General features: G+C 43.0%; 1 protein-coding gene across 32 annotated transcripts in view; it reads left to right on the top strand.

Moving 5' to 3' along the window:
• RBFOX2 (RNA binding fox-1 homolog 2) overlaps window positions 1-20413 on the top strand; it is a 285934-nt gene that overhangs the window by 219938 nt on the left and 45583 nt on the right. For all 32 annotated transcript variants that reach the window (XR_008300487.1, XM_053226727.1, XM_053226728.1 and 29 more), the window contains one exon: window positions 498-722. Coding sequence is in view for 31 of the 32 variants with exons in the window: in XM_053226727.1 (XP_053082702.1) it covers window positions 498-722 (225 nt within the window). In the remaining variant the exon portion in view is untranslated. The remainder of the gene's footprint in view (window positions 1-497; window positions 723-20413) is intronic.

The following is a 20413-nucleotide window of genomic DNA, read 5'->3' as shown; positions in this document are numbered from 1 at the left end:
CCTGGCATTTTTAAGAACTTGGTTTCAAGGAAAATTTTTGACTCTTTGGTAACTAATCAACTTTAATATGGTCACGGGCCTGTTTGGGAATCACAGATTCGCCAAAGTGGGGTGTATGTGTCTGCATGCATACGTCTCTGTAGGAGTACAGGGAGAATATTCAGAGAATTTTGTACTCACCTTAGAAATAATCACATAATGATGGGGCGCCTGGGTGGCTCAGTCGGTTAAGCGTCCGACTTCGGCTCAGGTCACGATCTCACGGTTTGTGGGTTCGAGCCCCGCGTCGGGCTCCGTGCTGACAGCTAAGAGCCTGGAGCCTGCTTCGGATTCTGTGTCTCCCTCTCTCTGTGCACCTACCCCCCTCACGCTCTATCTCCGTCTCTCAAAAATGAATAAACGTTAAAAAAAAAAAAATTTTTTTTTTTATAAGAATCACGTAATGAGAATTTAGAGTCCCTTTTTCTCCTTATTTTCTCTTCCCCTGTTCGTTTCAGGGTAACCAGGAGCCGACAACAACTCCTGACGCAATGGTTCAGCCTTTTACTACCATCCCGTTTCCGCCACCTCCCCAGAATGGAATTCCCACAGAATACGGAGTGCCACACACTCAGGACTATGCCGGCCAGACCAGTGAGCATAACCTGACGCTGTACGGGAGCACGCAAGCCCACGGGGAGCAGAGCAGCAGCTCCCCCAGCACACAGAATGGATCTCTCACGGTAAGGGAGCTCTGAGCGGGGAGGGAGGAGGGCCTGTCAGGTTGCAATCCTTGCCTGCATCGCCGGGCCAGCAAACCCTTTGCGTTAAGGTAACGTCTGCCTGACACTACACGGCATTTATGCAATTCACTCCTACCCCCTGCACCGTAACTAGAAGGTGAGGACTTAGAATCCTAGCTCGCAGCCACTGCCCAGGAGCTTACGGTCAAGAGACAGGACAGACAACACAGCAAGGTGAGGGCACGACGAGGGGGGCGCTGCTCTGGTCAGTTTCGCCCATTCGCTTCAGTTGGCCTTGCGGCCCCCCCGCCCGCCGGTCTCTCGGCAGCTCTGTTCTGCACGGGGCCACCTCCCGCTTCCTGGAGACGCTCACTAGGCTCTTGGCTCTCCAGACACTCCCTGTTGCCCTCCTATCCCCCGGAAGTCCTCTCTCAGTCCCCTCTGCTGGCAGCTTCTCTTTCTCTGTTCGATTTTGAGATGTTACAGCACTCCAGGCCTGGATCCTAGGACCCCCGTCCTCTTACTTTGTGTCTTCTCTCTCTATATGATTATGCTACTAGATTCATCTTGCTGTTCAAGCAACACCCATGAGTCTTCCCTGTTTCTTTCTTTCACGTCTCCATCCAGTCCGTCTGCAGGTCTCGGAAACCGTAACTCGAAGCATTCTCTTACTTCAGCCTCCTGTCTTTAACTTAGTAAAGTTTAAAGTTAGTAAAAACTTTACTGGAGAATGTGCATGATAGCAGCTCTTATGCCAGGTTTGAGGCGGGCCCTACTTAGCAGTACAATTTTATTTAATCTCTTTCTGCTTTGGCTTTCTCAGTGATGACAAGTACGTATCTGTACCTGGAAAATGAAGACAGTAGTACCTACCTCAGAATGGCCGTTAGATTTAAAAGAATTTAATTCACGTAAGGTATCTTCATTGCCCCCACACTATTCCCGACCTCATCACATATTCCCCGTGTCACTACTCCCTAACTAACTTCTCCCTTTGCCACATCACAGCCAGCGTAGTGCTTTGTTTTCTAATGCAAATAGTGTTATTTTCCAACTTAACTCTAACAGTTCCCTAACATACTTAGAATAAAATCCACACTCTGTACTTTGTTTACTAATCCCTGGCCCTAGCCTGGCTCTTTGACTTCGCCTGTTAACCACTAACTTCCTAAAGTAAAAGAAATGTCAGAAATTGACCAGGAGATATATATCAGATATATGTCAACGTACAGGAAGGAAGTCTTATTGTCTGTGGGATTATATCGTCTGTCTCCAAAGATAAAAATGGTCTATATCCTAGATAGAAATATCTGTGTCGAATTTTTACATTTCTTTTTGCCCTTCCTGTTTCAGATTATCAGGAGACCTTTATTCAGCCTTTAAACCACTTGATATGATTTACTTCCCAATAAAGAACCTTAGAATGGAAGCTTTTGTTGCGTAAGGATGGATTTCACCTTCAAATTCTTTTTATTTCCCTTTATTAGCTATTAGACCGCAAAGAAACCCAGTCTTTCCTTGAAAACATGTTGTCTTTTTAGTGTTGATCAGTTACATATAAGCACATAATTTTATACTTCATAAGTAATGGACTGTAGTGGCAATTTATTTGAGAGGTATAAGCATAATGGGTAACAAATGAGGATTCCATGGCGTTTGTTCTAGAATTGTGAATATACCAGCCTCTATATTGGCCACATTTCCAAATCATTTTCAAATGATGATGAACTCACAGACTTACCAGAACAACTGTGCAAAGAAGAAATAAAACATAAATCTGAGGCTTTATCAAGGTATTTTAATTACTGAATCTCTTTTTTACTAGTTACCTGTCCTTTTTCTCTTTTTATTTTCTATTGCGAGTCAAACCAATTTTAGTAATTTGTGACTTTCTAGGAATTTTTCTTTTTCATCTAAATTGTCTATTTTGTTGGATATAATATATATATATATATAAAATTATAATCTATAGATTTATAAATACATGGTTTAATTATAATATAATTTATAAAAATCCATATGATCCTTTTTAATTTCTATAGCATCTGTACTGATATCCCTTCTCTCATTCTTGATTTTGATAATTGTGGCTCCTCTCTTTTTCTTGGTCAGTCTAGCTAAGGTTTATTAATTTTGCAGATCTTTCCAGAAAACCATCTTTTGATTTCATTGATTTTTTTTAAATCTATTGTCTTTCTCTTTGATATTTCATTGATATCCATTCTGATCTTCATTATTTCCTTCCTTCTACTAGCTTTGAGTTTGATTTGGTCTTGGTTTTTATTATTTAAAAAAATTTTTAATGTTTATTCATTTTTGAGAGAGAGACAGAGAGAGACAGAGAGACAGAGAGACAGAGAGACAGAGTGCTAGTGGGGGAGGAGCAGAGAGAGAGGGAGACAGAACCCGAAGCAGGATTGAACAATCCTGACACAGGCTTGAATTCGCAAACCACGAGATCATGACCCGAGCCGAAGTCAGACACTTAGCCGACTGAGCCACCCAGGAGCCCCTGCTCTTGGTTTTTCTAAGCCTGTTGAGTTGCAGCCTTAGAGCATTGATTTAAAATTTTTTTTCCTTTCTAATATGTGTTTAAAGCTATATATTTCCCCTTAAGTTTCCCTAAAATGTGATATATTGTGTTTTGTTTTCATTTATTTTTTAAAAAGATTCTTAAATTTTTTTCCTTATGATTTCTTCTTTGATCCTGGGTTACATGGAAGTGTGTTGTTTAATTTCCAAATACTTGAGCATTTCCTAACTTTTTTTGTTGATTTGTAATTTAATCCCATTGTGGTCACAGAGCATCATAACTTTGTATGATTCAGTTTTTTAAAACTTACTGAGACTTGTGTTATTAAGACAGTCTGTACTACAGACTGTTTCTAACCAGTTGGCTCTTTTATCAATAAGAAATGTCCCTATTTGTCTCTGCCATTATCTCTTAGGTCTGTTTTGTCTGATGCTAATATAATCACTCAGTTCTCTTACCATTACTATTTGTGTGACAGCTTTTCCCTTCATTTTGTCTCAAACTCTTCGACTCTAAGGTGTGTCTCTTGTAAAAAAAAAAACATACAACTGGATCTCACTTAAACAATCTGAAAATTACTGCCTTTTTTATCAGAGTATTTAGTCTATTTATATTTAAAGTAATTGTTAATATGGGTGGATTTATGTGTGCCATTTAAACTACTTGTTTTATGGCTCATGTCTTTTATTGTTCCTCTGTTCCTTCTTTCCTGATTTCTGTTAAGTAATTAACTGTACCTTTTAAACCCCTTTGTGATTTTTAAATTATTTGTGTTATTTTTATATTTTCTTAGTTCTTGATCAAGGATTACGTCTTCAACTTATAACTGACCGATGCGCTTGCTTGCTTGCGATTTGTTTGCTTACTTGCAGACGTGCGCCCACATGCTCGTGCGTGTGTGTGTGTGTGTGTGTGTGTGTGTGTGTGTGTGTGTCTTTGATAAAATATAGCCGCTTCGGTCCTGATACAGCTTCATTCCTCACCATTTTGTGCTGTTATCCTCATATATTTTATACATATGAGTCCAGTTGTATGTTTTTTACAAAAGGCTCACCTTAGATTTAAGAGTTTGAGATAAATGAAGGAAAAAGATGTCCTACTAATAGTAAGCATAAGAGAGCTGAGGTGGTTGGTTATATTAATATCAGACAAAATAGATGAGACAAGAAATATTGGTGGAGACAAATATATATTAGAAATGCAACAAAGGGTGCCTGTGTGGCTCAGTCGGTTGAGCGTTTGACTCATGGTTTCGGCTCAGGTCACGATCCCAGGGTTGTGGGATCAACCCCACATTGCTCCGTGCTGAGTGTAGAGCCTCCTTGAGATGTTCTCTGTCACTCTCTCCCTCCGCCCCCTCCCCTGCTCATGCTCTCGCTCTCTCTCTAAAAGAAAAAGAAATGCAGAAATACAGTATTGTAATTATTACTTTAAAGAATTTGTGTTTTCAGAAAGTTACCATTTCTGGTGATCTTCATATTGTCCTATATAGATTCGAGTTATAGTCTGATATCGTTTCCTTTCAGCCCATAGGACGTCTTCTAGTATTTTTTGTAGACTAGGTCTGTTTGAAACAAATTTTCTGTTTTTGTTTATCTGGGAATGTCTCTATTTTGTCTTCAGTTTTGAAGGCTAGTTCTGCTCGCTGTAGAATTCTTGGTTGACCATTTCTCCACCACTCCCCAGCACTTGAAAATCTGTTGTGCCACTGCCTTCCCACCTCTGACAAGAGCCAGCTGATTCTGATGAGAAGTCAGCTATTAATCCTGTTGTGCCCCTTCCAGTGCTGAATTGTTTTTCTCTTGCTGCTTTCACAATCTTTATTTTATCTTTGGCTTTGAGCAGTTTGGCTCCGATGTGCCTAGGGTGGATCTCTTTGTGTGTTTTTTTTAATTTTTTTTTTAATGTTTGTTTATTTTTGAGAGACAGCATGAGCAGGAGAGGGCAGAGAGAGAGAGAGGGAGATCCAGAATATGAAGTAAGCTCCAGGCTCCGAGCTGTCAGCACAGAGCCCAACATGGGGCTCGAACTCACGAGCCATGAGATCGTGACCTGAGCTAAAGTCGGACGCTCAACCGACTGAGCCACCCAGGCGCCCCTGGATCTCTTTGTTTTTATCATCCTTGGGATCTATTGAGGTTTTTGGATCTGTAGATTAAGATTTTCCACCACATTTGGAAGGTTTTTGAGCATAGTTTCTTCAGCTGTGTGTTCTTTCCCTTCTTCCTCTCTTCCTGGGACTTTCACCAACAATACGTTGGGAACTTTTTGTTCACCCACAGGTTCGGGTTCTGGTTTTTTGTTTGTTTTCAAGGTTTTTTTAAATTTTTTAAACATTTATTCATTTTTGAAAGAGACAGAGAGCGAATGGGGCAGAAAGAGAGAGGGAGACACAGAATCCAAAGCAGGCTCTGGCCCCCAAGCTGTCAGTGCAGAGCCCGACGCGGGGCTCGGAACTCACGGACCGCGATATCATGACCTGAGCTGAAGTTGGCCGCTTAACCGACTGAGCCACTCAGGCGCCCCTGTTTGTTTTTAAGTTAAGTCAAAATAGAATCTAAAGTTCTATTCATTTTCCTGCGATCTTTTTTCTTTCTGTTCATTAGATTGGAGAATTTGTGTGGAGGCCTCTTTCGGTCCGCTCGTTCTTTGCTCCGCCATACTGCATCTCAGCTGTTGAGCATCTCAGTGTATTTTTTACTTCAGTTATTGTACTTTCCAGTTCTGCAATCCTCATTTGTGATTTCTGCTTCTCCATAGAGACTGTCATCACATTTCCTTCAGTTCTCTGAATACGTGTGGAACTGCCACTTTGGAGTCATCTGCTAAATCCAACATCCAGGCCCACTAGTTACTGCTTGTTTTCTGGAGTCTGAGCCCCACTTTCCTGTGTCTTTACAGGTCTTGTAATTTTTCAATGAGCTGGACGCGTTAGTAATATATTTCAGCAACTCCGAAGCGTCTTTTATGCTGTTGAAAGGTGTAGGTGTTCTCACGCGTGTGTGGTTTTTTTTTGTTTTGTTTTTTGTTTTAAAAATTTTTTTTTTCAACATTTATTTATTTTTGGGACAGAGAGACACAGAGCATGAACGGGCGAGGGGCAGAGAGAGAGGGAGACACAGAATCGGAAACAGGCTCCAGGCTCTGAGCTGTCAGCCCAGAGCCTGACGCGGGGCTCGAACTCACGGACCGCGAGATCGTGACCTGGCTGAAGGCGGACGCTTAACCGACTGCGCCACCCAGGCGCCCCTCACGCGTGTGTGTTTTTAAGTAATTTGCCTGAACTTAAACGGTGGAATGTGACTCCTCGGTGGTGTGCAGCCACTGCCGGTTCCGCTTGGCAATTCTCCCTCCCCTTTTCACTCTTTAGCCTGGCTAGGAGTTGCCCGCGAGTCCCCGTAGCTCGGTGGCCGGCCAGTGATTTGGGCAGAGGTGGTGTTTAAGTGCCTCGTGCTTGTACAGCCTCCACCCTCTGTGGACCATCTGTCTGTGGGTTGGGAGGTGGCTTCAGAGGCCAGCCAGTTCTCAGGGCTGCTCGGCCTGGTCTCTCTGCTGCACTGTCTCGTGTCTCCCCTCCTCACGCCTGTGGCTGCGTGGTCAGCCCCACATGTGAGGAGAGCGTATCCGGCTCCTGTGCGGTTCTGTTTCCAGGATCTCCCGTCCACACCCCTGGCTGCTCCCCCACTCACCTCGATCAGACCACAAGCTCACGCTAGAAGAACTCTGTCCCCTGTTAGATCCCTACCAAACCTGACAGAGCTGTGGGTTTTTACCGCCCCCACCTCCCCACCACCCACTCCCACCGTCGCCCCGAGTGCCCCAAATCGAGTTCACCCCTTCTGGCGCATAGCTACTGGTTTTCACGGCCCCAGCCCTGTACTGATAAAAACTAGTGAAGTTCTCTCCCGCAGAACTGAGGGATTGGGGTGGTGACCGGGGTGGGGGGAGGGGGCGGGGGGGCAGGTTGGAGTAGCCACAGGCAGGGTCTCCAGCCTCTTGCAGGCGTTACCCTAAGCACTAGCAGTTTTTCAAGACAAAGAAGTTTTGTTTGTTTAATTTTAGAGAGAGCACCAGTGGAGGAGAGGGGCAGAGAGAGAGAGAGAGAGAGAGAGAGAAATCTTAACCAGGTTCCAGGCTCAGCGTGGAGCCTGGCTCAGGGCTTGATCCCATGACCTTAGGATCATGACCTGAGCCAGAATCAAGAGTCAGACGCTCAACCAACTGAGCCACCCAGGCACCCCATTTTTCTTCTTCTTCTTCTTTTTTTTTAAGATTTTATTTTATTAAGTAATCTCTGCACCCAGCCTGGAGTTCACATTCACGACCCTGAGATCAAGAGTCTCATGCTGTACCAACTGAGCCAACCCAGGAGCCCCTAACCTCTTCTTTACATAAGAAAAATCTGTATAACTCACCTTTAACCAAAACCTTGAGAAATGTGTGCTCATCTTCTTGGAGCCTTAGGTTCCTTCGTGAAAGTGCAGAATTGACCAACCTGACAATTTTCTACACAGCATTAGCTTCGGCCAACTGAGCCACCCAGGCGCCCCTCAAGAAATTCGTGTGTTTGTTATTCACCTTTGATCGATTTCCAGCATCTGAAATGGCTGTTGGACAGTCTCGTCCCGCTTTCTTACTGTTGTCTTGTTTTGGGGAGAGGAGTTACCGTCCTGTTCACGCTGTCTTGGCCCGCACTGCCCTCGCCGAGTCCTCTCCCGGCAGCTCCCAGTTCCTCACCACACCCCTCACCACTGCCCTGACTCCCACCAGCTCCCGTTGTTTCACAGGCCCGCATTCCAGCTTTTCAACGCCAGTGTTAAGGGCAAGTTCTGTTCCTTAATCCAAACCTATGCGGTTAAGATTTCTGTTTCTCACCCCTGGTAGAAACTATTCACTATATGACTTTGCATTATATCGACTAATTTGAGGTCCTAGAGAAATCCTGAAATAAAGTTAGGAATCCATGTGTAGCGACTGTGAATTGATTGTGCTAAGGAGAAAATGGAAGCTCCTTGAGCCGTTTCTACAGACACAGATGGCACACGTTCTATAACTTTAGGAAGTTACTAACAATAAAATGGGAAATTATTAGGAGGCTCTGGCTGAAGATGCTTCTTACATGTTTGGGTTTTTTTTCCTTTTTTTTTTTCAATTTTTAAATAAAAATTTTTAAAAATAAACATTTTTATTATTACTTTTTTTAATGCTTACTTATTTTTGAGAGAGTGCAAGTTGGGGAGGGGCAGAGTGGGGGCCAAAGGATCCGAAGTGGGCTCTTGCTGACAGGCTGACCGCAGCGAGCCCGACGCGGGGCTTGAACTCATGAACCGCAAGATCATGACCTGAGCCCAAAGTGGGATGCTTAACTGACGGAGCCACCCAGGCACCCCGTGGTTAAGTGTACCTTTAAACGGGAGTGTGAATTCACTGCTCTTAAGCCATTTGCCTTTGGAAGTTGTGAATGTGTGGGTGTTCAGGGGATGCGTGTGGAGAGGGAGAGACTGAGCAGCAGAACAGCGCATCATAAAACTTAGATATGACAACATCATAGATTATTCTGTTAAACTTTTACTATCTACTCACATGTTTCTTAAAACGGACCTGGTAGTTCCTGGGGCCAATTAAATTCAAAAGGTAGGTAGGAAGCATTGTTATTTAACCACGAACTGATACCTTAAATGTCTGTAGCACTTTGTTGAAAGATTGCTTCCGCAAACAGTATTTTATTGTGGTTCATAAACTAGCCCCTTGTGCGTGTGAGGGTTTTACAGTCGGGGAATTCAGAGTCCGTTCTCCCCCCTCGGCCACTTGGATGCCCCATCTCCCACGGTCCTCACAGCGGGCACCCGTGTATCTCTTCCCATTCAGTCCAGGCGTCCGCTCTATTGGGAAGCCTTGGGATGCCTTGCTTGGTTTTCCTAGGCTAAGCCAAGCGTTTCTTTCATTTAGGCTCACGTCGATTCCTGAGCCGACCGCTTTCCGTGGAACTTACTGTGATGTTTTTTGTTCACTTTCGCCTTCCTAATTAAACTGTAAGGTCTTCAAGTTCATCTTTGCAGTCTCTGACTTATCACAGTGCCTGGCACTTGATAGTTACTCAGTGACCCTTTCTCAGGTTGGGGGGGGCGGGTGGTGGTTAAGGGAGATACGGTGTGCCATGGGAGGTCTGAGGAGGGAGACGCTGAGGCTGCTAAGGGCAGGTGGCACTGATCTGGGCCTCGTACTAAGAGTGGTTAGAATTGGAACATGCGCGGGTGATGGTGGGAAGAATTGGGAAAGCCATCTCTCAAAGCAAAGTTAGAGATGGGCAAGATCAAAGTGTCCTTGGATAAAAGCACATGTTTCCATTAGATGAAGCTTTGGGTGGTTGGTGGTTACAGAGGAAAATAAGGTGGGAGAAAAAGTCGCTTGAGTACAAATTGGGAAGAGTATTTGAATGCCTGGCTGAGAAACATTATCGAAGGTTCCTAAGCAAGGAAGGGGAAGTGAGCAGAACTGTGCTTCTGGAAGACCCATCTGTTGCATATACCAGATGAGGAGAGAAGCACGGGACGGGTTAGGAGAGTCTTACGAGCCTCTGGACTAGGGGCTCCAGGTGTTATGTAGAGGAGGGGTGAACGGAAGAGAAATTGCCAAGGTAGAATACACAGGATTTGACAGCTGATTGAATGAGTAAAACAAGGAGAGCGGAGTCAAAGATTGTGTCCTTACTGCAAGAACTGTCTCGAATAAACCATTTCACCTCCTAGATTTCAGTTTCCTCATCTACCACGTGAAGCCAGTGTTGCCTACCTGACAGTATTGTATTGAAAAGAAATTAGGAGTGCTTTGGAAATTACTAGTGTAAATAGTTCTTTAATTGCTTTTTTTTTTTAAACATTTTTTAAAATCAGTCATTCTTTGATGTCCTTGATTTGTGCTTTTTATTATCGTGAGCTGCGTTTATGTTGAATAGTTCCATCTTGGTGGCAAGAACCAAAAAAAAAAAAAAAAATGATTTCCAGGAAAATGAGAAACAAGCAATGGAATGTGGAATCTTATTTCTAAAATGTACTTCAGACGTTGATTTTCACATTGGGCTAGAAGCTTCTTGTGCCCTTAGGACAAGAGCCTGTTTTGACAGTCAGTAGGTCCCATGCCATGCCGTGCATTAGCAAAGAGATAGCGGTCAGGGGTCCCTCCTGGGGCTGCAGAGGCCTGATTACCCCCGCGCCTGCCTGCAGAGAAGAAAGGACCTCAGTTGCTGTCCGTTTAGATACTCTCCCAAATGCGGGCAGGCACGAATAGCCGAAGTATTTGAAGGAGACAAGCTTTGATGAGGAATCCACAGATGAGGTTTGAATTTGTATATGGACTCTACCTAGCTAGTGGGTCGTCCTCTCCTTGAGGGCAGGAGTTACTACAGGCTCTCCTCTTATTATTCCCATTGGCATATAATGGATGTTTCATAAGTGTTTTTGTGTGGGGGGCAAAAAAAGCTTACAGAGGCAGTTCAGCATCCGTGCCCGGTTAGTAGGAAATGTTAGTGACGTCATTTGAGGTATTTAAACAGCTGCTGATGGCTCTGGGGCAGAGATGTGAAGGCGCAGCGGAGGGGCCTGCCTTTACGCTGTCGCCCATAGGCCCTGCAGCCCTCCTCGGTGGTGAGCCTTGGAGCACACCCGAATTACAGGTAACTAGGACTCCGTGCTTCGCATCACCCCGTTTCTTCGCTTTGTTGCACACCCTTTCTCTGGAGTTGAAGCCAGATTTTCTCTCACCGCTCACCTATCAGGAGATCAGTCTCCCCATCCTCCACGGAATTAACCACGGACCCCCGTACTTGCAGGTGCCCTGGGGAGGGGTGTCCCGCTACCACATAGCCGAGAAGCGGTAGCCCTTAACGTGGGTCCGTTGGCCCAGATGAGGATTTCTGGAACATAATGGGAAGAATGGGGCCTAGATCTTTGTCTCACGTTGTGCGTCGTGGGGCCATGTTACCCTCAGCCTGCAGCGTAGGCATCATCATTAGCACGTTCTGTTTCCGAGCTAGAGTTAGAAGGCCTGGGACTGAGGAATTTATTCACCCGGCTGTCCACTCTTCCAGGGGAGGCCCTGATGTGGAGCCGACACGAACCATCCACACTTGTCAGTTTAGCAGAGTGGGGGTGCCTGTGAGCCGCTGGGCGGTGGCAGAGCTGGGTCCACGAGCGCACTGCAGGCTGGCGTGACGATGCAGGAGTTGCAACAGAAAACCACACTCAGAGCCAGGCGTGGATACTCTCCGGCAGAGAAAATTGCCCTTTGGGCCATGAAGCCCAAGACACCTTTCAGCACGTTGTTACTGTTGTTAGCCTTGTGATCCATTCATTCATTTGCTATCCTCCCCCTCCCCCCCCCCCACACCAGCAACTAGAACTACACAGAGTTGGGGATGGTGATTCTTGAACGCAGACCGTTACAGCTAGCTAGTGACAGAGCCAGAACTCAGGAAATCTGCTTTCAGTCAAATGCTTTTTTTCTGCTTCCCCATGCAAATTACAAAAAATAAAGGGTGTCCACAGGGATGGTCTTGTTAGCGTCCACTCATTCTTTGACCTTAAGCCTAAGAACTCCAACTAGAACATACAGATTTCCTTCATTCTAAAATGTACATTAAAATATTAAACATTCAGTTAAGGATCAAGGTTTTAATTGAGGTGATCTGTGTGTTCACTGTTTTATGTTATATACACAATTTTTCTGTAGTTCTTACTCCCGGTTTAAAGACAATAAGTGACTTGTGGTTTTTATTTCACAGGGTGATATCAGTTTATGATGATATTACATGTACAGATGATGCCTTTTGTAATTCCTTTTTTATAGCACTTTGACCCACTGAGAAAAAGGAACTAGATATTTTCTAAAGAAAATTGAATTACTAGTTAACTGGAAAAAAAAAGAAAAAAAAAAGCTTTGCTTATATTTAAATGACCAAACAGCACTAGATTCTCGGAATTTGGGTTGTCACAGCAGTTTTCTTTTTCTTTTATATTTTTTATAATGTTTTATTTATTTTTGAGAGAGAGAGAGACAGAGGACAAGTGGAGGAGGGGCAGAGAGAGGGGTGGGGGGGAGACACAGAATCCCAAGCAGGCTCCAGGCTCTGAGCTGTCAGCACAGAGCCCGACGCAGGGCTTGAGTGTTGAACTCACAGACCATGAGATCATGACCTGAGCTGAAGTTGGATGCTTAACTGATTAAGCCACCCAGGTGGCTTAATGCCCCTTAAGCATTTCTTTTTAAAATAACTAAATCCAAAAGTAACTTTTCTTGAGTAGGGAATTGCTCTACACAGATGCAATTTCAGTTTTCCGTGCCTTAAGAAATTGTGTTTGGTGGTGGCATTAGATAAAATAATTTTGTATTCAACATATGATAAATGGTCCTACTAGCATGTTCGTTTAGCACTGTGAAATACTCGGATTTTCAGTAAATAAGCATATGGGCCAAGATTTCACTTTTTGGAAAAATATTAAATCATGTTAGGGCATTTTTACTCTTTAAGAAGGAATTCATATGATCTAATTCCACCCAGTTTTAACCTATCACATACTCCATTATAAATATGTATAAAAATGCTTTAAATGCTAACAAACCTTGGGGCACCTGGGTGGCTCAGTCAGTTGAGTGTCTGTCTCTCGACTTTAGCTCAGGTCATGATCTCACTCATGGTTCATGGTTTTGAGCCCCACGTCAGGCTCTGTGCTGATAGCACGGAGCCTGCTTGGGATTCTCTCCTCCTCTCTCTCTGCTCCTCCCCTGCTTGCTCTTTCTCTCTCTCTCAAAAGATAAATAAAGTAAAAAAAAAAAAAAAATTGCTAATGGTGGGTCAACATGGGTTGTAGGCAGGGTAAAATGACATGATGAAAAGTAACCCGGGTCACCTGGGTGGCTCAGTCGGTTAAGCAACTGACTTCGCCTCAGGTCATGATCTCATGGTTCGTGGGTTCGAGCCCTGCATCGGGCTCTGTGCTGACAGCTCAGAGCCTGGAGCCTGCTTCAGATTCTGTGTCTCCTCTCTCTGCCCTTCCCCCACCTGTGCTCAGTCTCTCTCTCTGTCTCTCTCTCTCTCTCTCTCAAAAATAAATACAATGTAAAAAAAAAAAAAAAGTAACCCAACCCACTTTCTACAATATTATAAGGAAAAAAAACAAAAAAGTGTTTAAAGCTGTTTTAAAAAACATCTTTTTATTATATAATATTGTGGTTGTGGTGAGGGAGCGTGCTCGAGTCCTGGAAATCAGATTGAGTTTAGCTACCAGCTCCCTCCATTTGCTAAATGTGTAACCATCGGAAAATTATTACTCTAATGCTCATTTTCCTCATCTGTAAAAATGGTGATGATCGTTCCTACCGGATAGGGTTATTTTTTGCCTTAAATGAGAAAATGAATAGCAGGTACTTAGGATAACGCCTGGCACATAGTAAGTGTGCAAAAAGCATTAGCTACAATGCTATTTTTATATAATTATTTCAGAGAAGGCATTCTAGGCAACCTCGATTTATAAAATGATACAAGGGCACCTGGGCGGCTTAGTTGGTTGAGCGTTTGGCTCCTGGTTTCAACTCAGATCATGCTCTCATTGACGGTTCCGGGGTTCAAGCCCTGCTTTAGGCTCTGCACTGACAGCATGGGAGCTGCTTAGGATTTTCTTTCCCTCTCTCTCTGCCCCTCCCCCCGTTAACAGAAATAAATAAACTTAAAAAAAAAGATACAAATTAATAGGCCATCCAATTCTCTTCTCTGTTACTCCATTTTCTTCCTTCACCTGCATGGGAGCTACTGCTCTAAGAGCCATCCTGATAAAAGCAGTATTTTCCTAAGTGAATTTTGTAGTCTGCTTTAGAAAAATAAATGAATGAATTGCATGTGTAACATGTTTCAGGAGAAAGGTGAGTTCTCTCTTCAGAATTCACAGGAAACTTGTTGACTTTGTTTAATCTAGTATTTCCCATATTTATTTGACCATGAAAGCCATTTTCTACAACATACCAGGTAATATCCTGTAGAACTAACTTATACCCACTGTGAAATATTGCTCTGTGAATTTTTTAAAAAATTTTAAATGCTTATTTATTTATTTTGAGACGGAGAGCTAGAGAGCAAGCAGGGGAGAGGCAGAGAGAGAGGGAGACAGAGAATCCCAAGCAGGGTCTGCACTGTCAGTTTAGAGCCCAATACAGGTTTCAAACTCACGACGAACTGTGAGACCATGACCTGAGCCAAAATCAAAAGTTGGATGCTTAGCCAACTGAGCCACCCAGGCTCTCCTTGCTCTATGATTTTTGAAACACACACACACACACACACACACACACACACACACACACACCCTTTAGATGTGCCTAAAGCTACTTTGGGAATGATCTTTCCATTAGATTTTCTTGGGTATAAAATACATCACAGTCTTAGTTGATACAAATTTGAATCATTCAACTTTGAAATAATGTAATGTAGAAAAATTAATGAAATTTCACTTTTGTGTAAATTTTTAACTGTTATAACCAAATTTAAAATTACACAGGTCTTATTGGCTTTATTCAGTGATTCATGAGTTGGGTTGCATCCAATCTAAGCAGATAGAAAGGCGCTCAGAAGAGCTGTACAAGGCAAGAGATTTGATAGGCAGAAGGAGCAGGAACAAGGAAGTTGGACTGGGCATTTGCTGATTGGTTAAAGCAAGGTTGCTTTCCTTATTTGGAAAGTAGGGGAGTCTTGGAGCCAAGTCAGGTACGTTGTGCTGATTGGTTGACCTAGGCCTTCCTTTTCTGGGAGAGCCCAGCAAAGCAATGTAGTTCACTTTTGGTTTGCTCAACTGGGGCCTGTTGGCATGAGTGACTCCCTCTTGGACACAGTCTGGTTCCTTTAACAGAACCAATGTGAATACTCTCACATAACTAATAATTATATTATTCATAATTCTTGTTCATAATTGCCTCATTTCAAAGCTGTGTGAATTATATGGCAATTCACAAGACAGCTCTGCTTTTAGCAATTAATAGAAAGATCTACTGTCCTTGGATAAGTTTAGTCTGGAATTCTGCTGTTTTTAGAACCTTGTCCCTTGCACCATGTGTGACTGACTTTATAATCAATATTGTGAAAATATCTCATTCATCCTATGAAGAGGATCCACTTAAACCCTAACTGAAGACCAGCCCCCACCCAAAAGAAATTGGACCCAACTAGGAATCCTCCTTTTGTTCTCAAAACGATGAGATCTTCAGGGAAAATGCGCAGGGGATGGCACTTTATGTGGCTTACCTTTTGTGAGTAACTTACAAATGTAAGTTAAAACTGTTTCTAATTTGGGAGTAGATAATCGTAATATCAGATTAGGTGGTTTTTTTTTTTCCTTTGCCATGGCGATAATTTGAAATGAATGGACTTTTCAGCCCATTTCTGATTTTTAGAAGTTGTCCAACCCACCTGTTGAATACAGACACAAGTACCTACCTACATTTATGTCTTCGTACAGTCCTTAAACCAACTAGACATTCTTGGTGTTTTAATATTCTTCAGGGTTTAGGATCTGACATCTCCAAATACCTTTTCCCTTCTTTTTGACTTCTTATTTTGAAATAAACGTAGTAAAGTGGCGAAAGTATCACAAAAAATTTCTGGATGTCCTTCATCTAACTTCTCCTAGTGTCGACACCTTACACAGATACAGTACAGTTTTCGGGGTACCTGGGGGGCTCAGTTGGTTAAGAATCTGAGTCTCAGTCTCAGCTCCGGTCTTGATGTCCGGGTCGTGGGGTCAAGCCCCTTACTGGGTTCTGCGCTGGGCAGGAAGCCTACTTTAGAAAAAAAAAAAAAAAGGTACAGTACAGTCTTCCAGACCAGGCAGTGAGAAGCGTTGGTACAGTAATGTTAAGGCAAAACAGAGTCCTTACTTCAATTTTACCAGTTTTTCCACTAACGTTCCTTTTTTCTGTCCTAAATCCAGTTTGGGATCCCACACTGCTGTTAGTTGTCATGTCTCCTTATCCCCAAATCTTTTAATCATCTTCAACTTACATCTGAAGTAGTTCCAGGCTCTGGAGAACAGGGAAAGGAAAACACTGTGTATTTACACACTTGCCGTTAGCTGATAACCATGTCTCATTTTCGAGGTCTCTGCTTTCTCTCCTGCAGCCTTTCGTGTGTGCGTTGGCTAAGGGCTGTAATGCAGGCTCTTCTTCTTGAGATACAAAGGTTATTTTGAAAGCAAAGTAATATTTGCCAAAATATTTTATACGTGTCAGCTCAAAACACACATAAGCTGGGTTGCATAGACACAGAACACTGTGTGGTAGTTTCATGTTACTTTTGAAAACCTCCATCTAATTTGGGGTCCTCCAAAAATGGTTTTTGTGTCTGTGTGATTTTAGGGTTATAAACCAATAAGAACAGGAGAATTACAGGAACAGGGGAATTAATAATTTTGGAAGCTAGAAAGCAGATGTCCCAATTAGCGACTAACGTAGCAGACCCACGTGAACTTGCTTCTAAGCCAGTTGTTCCATTTACGCCACAGAAATTTCACAGGAGTTTCCGAAACTGACAGCTCTGGTTGGAAGACTGGGCGACTCTTGCCTGGACTGCCTGCCTGACCTAGTCAAGAGGAAAGACGTAACGATGTACATGTCCGGGATTTCCCTAACAAATTGCTTGCCTAACTGAACTAGAATGAATCAAAGTCCTCAGGCCCCTGCACCCCAGTCATTCAGAACTACTGGCTTTCTAGCTACCTTCCCCCACTCAGTTCTTAATTGTGAGCAGACAACCCAAGATAGCTGGATTCCTGAGGGAAGCCTACAGCGTGCAAAACAGAATGAAAAGAATCAAAAAAGAAATTGGGAATAAGAGGAACCTTTTTCTAATCCAAAACAATAACCTGTAGCCTCGGAGAGATGAAGAGAAGATACCACCATCTGCTAAACCAAGAGTGAAGTTTAAAAGGGGTGGAGAGTGGGGGATTCAGAGAAGAGCCCTTGAAATTAAAAACATGGCAACAAAATGAAAAAAATCTTTGTTGGAGGGCTGGAAGATGAGATTGAAGAAGCAGAGGTCTACCGTTACAGTCTTAATCCACAATTACAAAATCTAAAAATGTTCTGAAAATCAGGTGATTTTCCGTAAATTGGCAGAACTCACAACCTGCATATATCTTTGTCCCACTTATATGAATGCACATAAAGGAATATCACTGTCCCAAGTCTCACTGAGTTGTATTATGGTTTGTACACCCATTACCTTTCTAAAATCCTAAAACTTCTGAATTCTGATATGCCTTGGCCCCAGAGTTCTCAGATAAGGAATTAAAGACCTATATCCCAGAAAATAGAAGCTAAAGGCAGAGAGAGAGAAAATAAAAGAAAGCGATAAGAAAATTAAGAGGACCAATCCAAAATATCCAGTGTCTAACAATGCAAGTTCCAGAAAGACAACATGTATAGGGTTGGAGTCATCGATAATTAAAGAAAACTTCTCGGGACTGAAGGACATTAATTTCCAACTTAAAAAAGACCACAGAATTACCAGCCAAATAGACTAAAATAAACCCACATTAAGCTTTCCTTCTTTCTCCCATGTTCATCTGTTTCTTAAATTCCACGTATGAGTGAAATCGTATGGTATTTGTCTTTCTCTGACTTATTTCAGTTAGCATAATACACTCTAGTTCCATCTGTGTCATTACAAATGGTAAGATTTCATTCTTTTTCATCACTAAGGAGTATTCCATTGTGTGTATGTGTATGTGTGTGTGTACGTGTGTACACATTACATCTTTTTTATTCCTTCATTGGTCGATGGACATTTGGGCTCTTTCCATAATTTAGCTATTGTTGATAGCGCTGCTGTAAACATTGGGGTGCATGTGCCCCTTCAAATCAGTATTTTTGTGTATTTTTGGTATCCCTTGGATAAAGACCTAATAGTGCAATTGTTGGGTTATAGGGTAGTTCTATTTTTAACTTGCCGAAGAAACTCTACACTGTTTTCCAGAGTAGCTGTGCCAGTTTGCATTCCCACCAACAGTGTAAGAGGGTTCCCCTTTCCCCACAGCTTCACCAACATCTGTTGTTTCCTGAGTTGTTAATTTTAGCCATTCTGACTATCTCATTGTGGTGTTGATTTGTATTTTCCTGATGATGAGCAATGTTGAGCATTTTTTCATGTGTCTGTTAGCCCCATCTGTATGTCTTCTTTGAGGAAATGTCTGTTCATGTCTTCTGCCCATGTCTTTTTTTTTTTTAATTTTTTTTTAATGTTTATTTATTTTTGAGAGAGGCAGAGACAGAATGTGAGTGGGTTAGGGGCAGAGAGAGAGGGAGACACAACCCGAAGCAGGCTCCAGGCTCCGAGCCATCAGCACAGAGCCCAGTGCAGGGCTCGAACTCACAGAGCTGTGAGATCATGACCTGAGCTGAAGTCAGATGCTTAACCGACTGAGCCACCCAGGCACCCCTCTTCTGCCCATGTCTTAACTGGATTATTTTTTGGGGTGTTAAGTTTGACAAGTTCTCTATAGATTTTTGGATACTATCCCTTTATCCAACATTCATAGGGGAAGGGAAGGAAAAATAAGATAACAGAGAGGGAGGCAAACCATAAGAGACTCTTAACTACAGAGAACAAACGAGGGTTGCTGGAGGGGAGGTTGGCAGGAGATGGGCTAAATGGGTGATAGGCATTAAGGAGGGCACCAGTTGGGATGAACACTGGGTTTTATGTGTAAGTTGTGAATCTCACTGGGTTCTACTCCTGAAACCAGTACTACACTATATGGTAACTAATGTGAATTTAAGTAAAATCTTGGGAAAAATAAATAAGCAGTCAATCAATCAGTCAACCAACCAGCCAACCAACCCACCCACCCACCTTAAAGCATACCACTATGAAATTTTAGAACACTAGACACACTGGACAGGCTCCAAACCAGAGAGAATGGGGAGAAAGAACACCTTCGGATTTCTGAACAGCAGCACTAGAAACTACACAACAGTTGAGAGTTGCCTTCAGAGTTCTAAAGGAATTTTTTTCAACCTCCAATTCTATACCCAGTCAAACTATCATTAAAATGGGTTGATTCAGTAGATGTTCTCAGACATGAATCAGATTCTCAAGAAATTTACTGTGCTGAATTAAGTTTTCTCTTTTCCTCTGCCTCCCTGAAGTCCTCTCAGAAAACAAAGGAAAAATAAATTTTGAAGAAAATGGGTAATCCATAAATTTTATTCCTGAATTAATCAAAACCTTCCTTACTATCTTGGATTACATGTTAAGTGTTATTCCGATAGAGACTTGGGCAGTAATACTTCATCTTGTATTGCCCACAACTCTCTTCCAGGCCATACCAGCACATTGGTTCACAGTGTATAGTAAGATTTATTTCCATTGTTTCATAGAGAAGTCAGAAAATCTGTTTCGCAGTTACAAGAATTTGAAAAGTGTGAGTTCATCAAACCAAAACGTATTTAGTTCTCATTTCTAGATTGCGGCTTTGAGACTTAAAAATCTCACTCGCTCTTCGGTATAAAAAGCCCTGTGCTCCTGTGCAGTATATACAGACAGCCAGACCCCACTGGGGCAGCTGGGTTGTTTAAAGAGTAGATATGTAGACGGTAGTCCCAGGAGGGTGCCAGCAGTGCTGCTGCCAGCCCTCGCTGTGAACTCTCAGGGCACAGACTCTAGCCCCTTCTGTTTTCATCCTCTGCCCGGTGAATAAATTAGGTCAGAAAATGACCACAGAAGGGAAGAACAGAACCTTGGGAGGTTGGTTGTACAGTCAAGAGAGCTGCTCAGTAGCTAACAGTAGAAAATAAAGCAAACTGGGGCACCTGGGTGGCTCAGTCGGTGAAGCGTCCGACTTCGGCTGAGGTCACGATCTCGCGGTCCGTGAGTTCGAGCCCCGCGTCGGGCTCTGGGCTGATGGCTCAGAGCCTGGAGCCTGCTTCCGATTCTGTGTCTCCTTCTCTCTCTGCCCCTCCGCCATTCATGCTCTGTCTATCTCTGTCTCAAAAATAAATAAACGTTAAAAAAAAATTTTTTTTTTTTAAAAATAAAGCAAACTAATGGTGTACACTGAGGTTTTTCTCAGAGCAGTTCAGTTGTCCACTTTTCACAAAGATACAGCCTAAAAAGTGTCAC

The sequence above is a fragment of the Acinonyx jubatus genome, chromosome B4 (genome assembly GCF_027475565.1).
Source record: "Acinonyx jubatus isolate Ajub_Pintada_27869175 chromosome B4, VMU_Ajub_asm_v1.0, whole genome shotgun sequence".
In the NCBI taxonomy this organism is placed as follows: Eukaryota; Metazoa; Chordata; class Mammalia; order Carnivora; family Felidae; genus Acinonyx; species Acinonyx jubatus.
The sequence above is the reverse complement of the archived record's forward strand: the minus strand, read 5'-3'. Positions and strand labels throughout refer to the sequence as shown.